The following is an 8,660-nucleotide window of genomic DNA, read 5'->3' on the forward strand; positions in this document are numbered from 1 at the left end:
GGCGACCATTTTCGGTCACTATATAATACCAAGCTTTAACTCATAACGACAGTCAAATAAGGCTTTTATCGACAGGCCCACCATTGTATTTCAGTATTCTACACATTGTTAATTCGTGGAGGATAATATTTTCTTCCGAAATGATGGTCTTCGATAGTGGTTTTGTCCACAACGGTTGCTGGTGGTCGTTATAACAATATGTAAACACCGACGAAAATGATGACTTTTGACGTTTATCTGATGATTGAATTTAATTTTGTTTCTTATTGGGTCAAAGCTGTTAACTAAGAAATTGGCCATATATGCTGTTTTAGTATATAAACCCAACGGTTTTCTCAATTGTTTAAAAAAATATGTCTGGGCCTTTTATAGCCGACTATGTGGTATGGAGTTTTCTCATTGTTGAAGCCCATTTGATTTCCTATGATTGTTTACATCTACTTCATTCGAATATTGGTGGATTTTTTTTCTTTGGCGATCATACCATATCTCCTTATTTTTTCCGATTTATCAAAAATTCCAAACTTGTCTTGCTTTACTTACCATATAAGGTTTCTGCTGAAGTATTTGAGATACAAGTCAAACACTGCAGTTTTGCCATGGATGGACCAATTCCTAGGATATAATGTTTTATCTACTAAGTATTTGCAATTATACCAATCAAATAAAAAGAACACCGTGTCAGGACATTCTTTATCATTGCCAGCAAATTTTTACGACAATCGTTCTCATCATCAACAAATTACCAGAAATTATCTCTCATCGTCAGCAAATTACCAGGACATTCTTTCTCTTCAGCAGCAAATCACCAGGACATTCTTTCTCATCACCAGCAAATTACAAGGACACCCTTTATCATTACCAGCAAATTACCAGAACAATATTTCTCATGACCATCAAATTACCAGGACATCCTTTCTCATCACCAACAAATAACCAGGACATTCTTTCTCATCACCAACAAATCACCAGGACATACTTTCTCATCACCAACAAATTACCAGGACATTCTTTCTCATCACCAGCAAATAACCAGGACATTCTTTCTCCACACCAACAAATAACCAGGACATTCTTTCTCATCACAAACAAATTACCAGGACATACTTTCTCATCACCAACAAATTAATAGGACATTCTTTCTCATCACCAGCAAATTACCATTCTTTCTCATCACCAACAAATAACCTTTCATTCTCATCACCAACAAATAACCAGGACATTCTTTCTCATCACCAACAAATTTTACAGGACATACTTTCTCATCACCAACAAATTACCAGGACATTCTTTCTCATCACCAGCAAATAACCAGGACATTCTTTCTCATCACCAACAAATAACCAGGACATCCTTTCTCATCACCAACAAATAACCAGGACATACTTTCTCATCACCAGCAAATTACCATTCTTTCTCATCACCAACAAATTACTAGGACATTCTTTCTCATCACCAGCAAATTACCATTCTTTCTCATCACCAACAAATAACCAGAACATTATTTCTCATCACCAACAAATAACAAGAACATTCTTTCTCATCACCAACAAATTACCAGGACATTCTTTCTCATCACCAGCAAATTACCATTCTTTCTCATCACCAGCAAATTACCATTCTTTCTCATCACCAGCAAATTACCATTCATTCTCAACACCAACAAATTACCAGGACATTCTTTCTCATCACCAACAAATTACCAGGACATACTTTCTCATCACCAGCAAATTACCATTCATTCTCATCACCAACAAATAACCAGAACATTCTTTCTCATCACCAACAAATAACCAGAACATTCTTTCTCATCACCAACAATTACCAGAACATTCTTTCTCATCACCAGCAAATTACCATTCATTCTCATCACCAACAAATTACCAGGACATTCTTTCTCATCACTAGCAAATTACCATTCATTCTCATCACCAACAAATTACCAGGACATTCTTTCTCATAACCAACAAATTACCAGGACATCCTTTCTCATCACCAACAAATTACCAGGACATCTTTTCTCATCACCAACAAATTACCAGGACATTATTTCTCATCACCAACAAATTACCAGGACATTCTTTCTCATCACCAACAAATTACCAGGACATACTTTCTCATCACCATCAAATTACAAAGACATTCTTTCTCATCACCAGCAAATTACCCGAACATTATTACTCATCACTAGCAAATCAACAGGACATTCTTTCTCATCAACAGCAAATTACCAGGACATTCTTTCTCATCATCAACAAATTACCAGGACATTCTTTTTCATCACGAACAAATTACAAGGACATTCTTTCTCATTACCAACAAATTACCAGGAAATTCTTTCTCATCACCAGCAAATTACCAGAACATTCTTTTTCATCACCAACAAATTACCAGGACATGCTTACTCATTACTACCAGACATTCTTTCTCAGTTCACAGAAATAAGTAGATATTATCACTATTTTAGAGTTAAATGGTTATATACCATAATTCAATAATAAATCAACCAAAGTTTTTTTAGCGATTATTTTTTATATACATATTTACATACGAATTGTTTCTCTTTCGAGCATTGTTCATTGTTCCATTTGTAATTCTTCTGTTTCCAGACATGAACACAATTTTGTATTGGCGGGGAAGAATTTAATTGTTTTCCAATTTTTAATGGTGAAGGTTTGTCTTGTGCCCAGTATGTAAAGTTCATGACCTTAGGAATACTGTCATGTCCACCAGTAAACCACTTAAAGTTACTACTATTTGTTCCTCTTCCACCTATCCATGCATCATCACCTGAAACAGAAATTCCATACATTACGAATTACTAAGAAATTCTAGTATTTTTTTCTTTAAAACTGTTTTCGGATTAGTTTAAAAGACCTAACCCGTGAATTGCAAGTTCACTTCTTAAGAATTTATATTTGCATTTGAATCAGTCACGAGTGTTATTAACTCAGGGGGGGTTCTTACCACCTCTTTTCAAAAGAGAGCTCAGAAAGTTTTAAAACCAGCAGCTTAACCTTTTTATATGATAATCCTAGACTTAAAGGGACGTAAAATAATTAAATCATCTACTCTGGATGAATTCTGGAACTACTGCCACCCTCACCCAACCCCAAGATATCAAACAGTCGTCCTCTGCATTTAGATATGGTAAGTGTTTCCCGATCGCCAGTAACACACATACACACAGATGATGTATGTGTTAAGAATCACGAGCATTCCAAATGTAAATGAAAAGTATACGAAGAAATGGATATGAAATTGAACGAGAGAAATGGGATAAAAAAAGTTATACGAGGAAATGGAAAACGAAAATTCTTCATGTTCTCAATTTAATCATTCCACGTTTTTTGCAGCTTTCAAAATAACAAATTATGAGTTATTGGGAACGAGATTATTTTGAAAAATACTTGCCTATAAATAAGTTCGTCACTGATGCAAAATAAAGAGCCTCTTCTTGGTCCTCTACATCCGTCAAATGGGATGACATATTGGTACAATTTGTCTGTATTAAAAATACACTCAGTTTAAAGACACAAATCTTTCTTTTACATAAAGACATTGTCATCGTTTTAGCATATTTATAAAAACATGTTTGTTTTTTAATATAGAAAACTTGTCATTATTCTTACTATATAATAATATATTAGCAATGCAGGTAACTAAGTTAAAGATAGTTAATATTAGTTTGCACTTTCTTGTTTATTTGATTTAATAAATACGCAAATGATTCAGGTTATCTGTTTTCATATCTTGTTAACATAATATATTTTATTATGAATATGTGTCTATAGTATAATAGAATGACATCTACTTCATTTTGACAAAGAATCAGCAATTAATATTATTCATTTTCTATCCTCCATACTAGTCACAATTTGTAAAAAGTCATTATAGGTCATAGTAAGGCCTTCAACACCGGAGCTATGGCTCACACCGAACAGTAAGTTATAAAGTGTCCCAAAAAAATACATATATCATAATTGACGGTTTTAATCTAACCTGAGCGTCTGTCCATGACATATTAGATTTGCTGAAAAAATAACAGTTCCCTTTGTATCGTTCCCAGCCTTTTAAACATCCTATCTGTTGTGTACCTGAAAAAAGTAGACATGATTAAACTCAATATAAAAAGAAATTCTATAATCTTTCTTTGTTGCCAAAGAGACAACAACCCGACCAAGCAGCAGAAAACACCTCATAGCGACCAATGGGTCTTCAACACAGCGAGAAAATACCGCAACTGGAGGCGGGCATCAGCTGGCCCCTAAACTAAAATGAGTACTAGTTCAATAAAAATGAACTTCACAATAAACTCACAAACATATAAATGAACTAAAATAAAAATAAAACATGCAAGACTAATAATTAAAAGACCCTGGACAGGCGCAAAAATGTGATGGGTTTAAACATGTTTTGTGATATCTCAGCCCTCCGCCTATACCTTTAGCCAATGTAGAACAAACAAACGCTCAGCATCTGTATCATGCCAACAACCAGTTTTAGAATACACGTGATTACTTCCGATGCAAAGGCCCTATATGAGTGAATCAATATTGATTCCAAAATATGCCATTTTTAGTGATCTTAAAACAAGATAGTAACTATGTCCGTTCTAAAAAATTATGTTTAAAAGTTTGGTTAGCTTTTGAGGTGTATGGCGATATTTTTGTGCTCTGTATAGAATATTACCATAAAAGATTGGATATTAAATACCTGAACGTATAAGATGTCTGCTATTTACGAATGATGTCCTTGTACCGATGATTAAATTTGGTAAATGTTTTGACTAGTTTTTGATACTATCAAAAATCCTTATGTAATAATTTTTCAGTAATAAAAAAAAATAAAAAAGATGATTGTAAACCCAAAACAAATAGTCATTCGACATCTCGTCTGAATTATAACTCTGAAAACTCGAAATTGAATCCTGAATACACAATATAACAAGAAAATAGTTTTCTCCTAATACATTTGTGGGGCTGACTTTACAACAGGAATTAAGTAAAATACAAGTCTATCATCCATGGGGTTTAATAGAAATATTTGGAAATTTATATTGTACACATATTTGGGAGACGTAGACAACATTTATAATTCAAGTGCTTTCGCCGATACACAAAGGATATATTAACATACAAAATATATACATGATTCCGTTAATAAAAAAAGCCTTTTACGGTAAATGAATCATATCACTTGACAGGCCAATGGGTCAGGTTATTATTATAAACCACCGTTAAACAGAATTTTATTATGTAAGATTATCATGAATTGCATATTTGATCGGACAATTTTTATTTGTGGTCAATTTTCTGTTTTTTTCGTTAAACCCCCCTAGGATTGTGTATTTATGATAATCAATGTTACTGTTTTCAGACAGGATATACGATGAAGTGTTTCCTTTATAAGTTTGATACACTGTATGTATACTGACTCCGATTTCATGAACAATACCAACAATTATCGAGACAGAAGTAGGGAAGGAAGAGTTCAGTGCAAATAAAATCAGGATACAACAGGCCAAATATGAAGTAGACTTTAGATGATTAGAATATTTACTAAATAAGTTCGTCATTATTCAAATAGTTTCGATTTTGGTTAAGAATGCATTTCTTATTCGTTTTATTTTAATAATCACTCTACGTTGAAGCACTCACAGCGACACTGCTGTACATGTGCTGTTTAATTGTTTTTGTGCGACTTGAAACAGAAGTACAGAAGTGTTGTTTAATTGTTTTTGTGCGACTTGACACAGAAGTACAAGTGTTGTTTAATGGTTTTAGCGTGACTTAAGACAGTTAGTAAAGTGTTGTTTCATTGTTTTTATCTGACTTGAAACAGCAGTAAAAGTGTAGTTTAATTATTTTGTGATGTTGAAACCCTCATTATGGCTTAAATCATCAGTAAACGTGTTGTTACATTGTTTTGAGATTTGTCTGGTGCGTGTTATGATTTTTATAAATTAAGATCTCTAGGCGTGTCATACTAGAGCCGTATTTATTAAGATATCCATTTGGTGAATCAAAAATTGTACAGTTCTAAACGTTCTAAAAGTAAAAAATAACAAATAAGAAAAATAATAACCATGCAACATACCTTTTGCTGACGGTACTAAATAAGGCAATACAAAATAATATACCAAGACACAGACGCCAGTCGCAAATACACATCCTAATGTAAAACCAAGGAAACAACAGCAACAACTAAATGTTCGAACAGAACGGGTGGCTCTTTCTGCTTTTAAATTTTCTTCGGTATCATACAAGTTACCAACAAATTTATAACGTTTAGACACAGGCGCCGTTTTTGTGTCGTTTTCGTGATAATCAACGAATCGTAGTTTTTGTTTTTCCTTTAGAGTGTCTCCATTTTCATAACATGGATCGTCGAAATTGTATTCTGTCGTGTTTGCGTACAGTTCCATGTTTTAATTCGTTTATGACGAGATGAAAATACAAACTAAATGTTTTCACTGGGAAGATATAAAAATATAACTTTGTAGTGACTGTACCGGAAATCTAAGTCCTTGTGATATGGAAAAGGATGACATGCGTTGTTTCATTTTAATTCAACACTAAAGATAATTTCCTTTAGGATATAAATTTAGGTCTTAATTTTTATTATCAAAACTAATGCAAATTTAGAGGCAAAAAAAGTTGTCTCGTTAATTGCAATATGCCGATTGCTTTTGCTATGCCAACTTGACATTTTATCAAACAAGGTTTCATTTCTCATTCCAAATATAATTTTGTCGTTAAATTCTAATTACTAGTACTAGTAACTTGATTTTCCTTTTTCGTAATTTTGTTCTGAATAATCTGTCAATACCCTTGATGCATGAGATAATTAAAGATAATAAACTTACTTCATTAATGTATTATAGAAATATGAAAGTATGCTTTCAAACATCATCTCTTTATAAAGACTGGAGTATATATAAAAAAGAAGATGTGGTATGATTGCCAAGGAGACAACTATCCACAAGAGACCAAATGACACAGAAATTAACAACTATTGATCAACGTATGGTCTTCAACAATGAGCAAAGCCCATACCGCATAGTCAGCTATAAAAGGCCCCGAAATGACAAATGTAAAACAATTCAAACGAAAAACTAAACGGCCTAATTTCGTACAAAAATCAATTTTTTTTTTTAACACAACCACTGAATTATAGGTTCCTGACTTAGGACAGGCACATACATACAGAAAGTGGCGAGGTTATATCAGAAACTTACCATTATTATTTTTTTTCAAATGATTTGATATGCTGTTTTGAAAGTACCATACTATTCCGACGATGCCACCAATAGTTGCGGCACAACCAAAGATAAATCCACACACACAGCAGCAAAACAAGTGGCGCTTCTTAATTATGCTACACGTCGAGGTCGCTACCATTTTGATATTGTTGTAGATTCAAAACGTAAAAATTGATAAATTTTAAGTTTAGATGACATATATATTGACTAATTAACATTTCTTGAAGCTTGATTTTTTTTAATTTGTTTAAGCTTTTATAAAAGTTATAGTTTATTTATAGTAACCAATGGTACGATATTAATCATCATCTGTTGTCATGATTTAATTGGCAACTAATTGGAACTTACACACGTGATAAATAATGTATTGTAAGGGGATACTCGTTATGGGTCTTTACTTACCCAATAAGGTAACATCTTCTCCGTGTGGATTGAAATGTAAACGCGCCATATATTTCTTCTTCATATAGCGATAGTGTTTCTGACGACTATATATGTCGATTTTCATGTGTACAACATTGTTGCACTGATCTCATTCAACATAATCATGCTGCATAATTAATTTCCTTTAACGTGCATCGATATGTACATATATTTAGCGATTATCCTTTTGTACTGGATTTTATACTAAATAAAAAATTATATTTAATTATTCCGTTTCATTGTCATTACCAATTTTCGTTTTTTGTTGTTGATTAAAATATTCAATTTTCTATAATATAATACACATCTATCACGACTCAGAAAAACCATTTTACTATCCATACTCAGAAACATAGTAAATTTGATTTTTTTTTTCTCTGAATCGTTTAAATCACTCGAAACTAGGTGAGACATGCAAATAAGTGATAGATATGTGTCATATGTATTATATTATAGAAATTGAATATTTTAATCAAACAACAAAAAAATTCAAAAAAATAAGATATCTGTATCATATACCCAAGCACCTGTGGTTTCCCCCGAAAAGAAATCTTTTAACACGATTTCTAATTTTAATACGTTGAAAGATGTTAATTCCGGTAAAAAGTTTTTTTAAAAATAAGACCATCATTTATATTCAATGCTGCTTCTAAGTTATGAGTTAATGACCATTTTAGGTGAAATACTGTATGTCAATATCAATTTTATGACATAACAGTGACACTAGTGTGTCCAGATTATATCATCCTTATAAATATAAATAAAAGGAGATACGTAACGGTGAGAAATATCCATACAGTATACAGTTCGAAAAGACTCTGGCTTGACAAATCGTAAAATATGGTTCGAAAATGGGCTATACTCAAAGTACCGAAGTGGGCTATACTCAAAGTACCGAAGTGGGCTATACTCAAAGTACCGAAGTACTGTAATGTTGCTTTGTTATGTATTGCTCCAGAATAACTAATTATTA

The 8,660-nt window shown here is 32.6% G+C and overlaps 1 protein-coding gene across 2 annotated transcripts; it reads right to left on the reverse strand.

The window, feature by feature from the left end:
- Positions 1-2,491: 2,491 nt before the first annotated feature.
- Positions 2,492-7,494, reverse strand: LOC143080816 (perlucin-like protein). 2 transcript variants are annotated; one of them, XM_076256874.1, is made up of 4 exons: positions 7,241-7,494; positions 4,003-4,097; positions 3,415-3,505; positions 2,492-2,790 (listed from the first exon to the last, which is right to left on the reverse strand). In XM_076256874.1, the coding sequence occupies exons 1-4, from the start codon at positions 7,401-7,403 to the stop codon at positions 2,525-2,527; spliced, it is 615 nt and encodes a 204-aa protein (XP_076112989.1). In that variant the 5' UTR covers positions 7,404-7,494; the 3' UTR covers positions 2,492-2,524. The 2 variants fall into 2 exon arrangements, 1 of the variants encoding a protein (XP_076112989.1); XR_012979805.1 differs by lacking the exon at positions 7,241-7,494 and adding an exon at positions 6,100-6,537 and having other exon boundaries at positions 2,513-2,790.
- Positions 7,495-8,660: the final 1,166 nt, after the last annotated feature.

Source organism: Mytilus galloprovincialis, chromosome 6, assembly GCF_965363235.1.
Source record: "Mytilus galloprovincialis chromosome 6, xbMytGall1.hap1.1, whole genome shotgun sequence".
Lineage (NCBI taxonomy): Eukaryota > Metazoa > Mollusca > Bivalvia > Mytilida > Mytilidae > Mytilus > Mytilus galloprovincialis.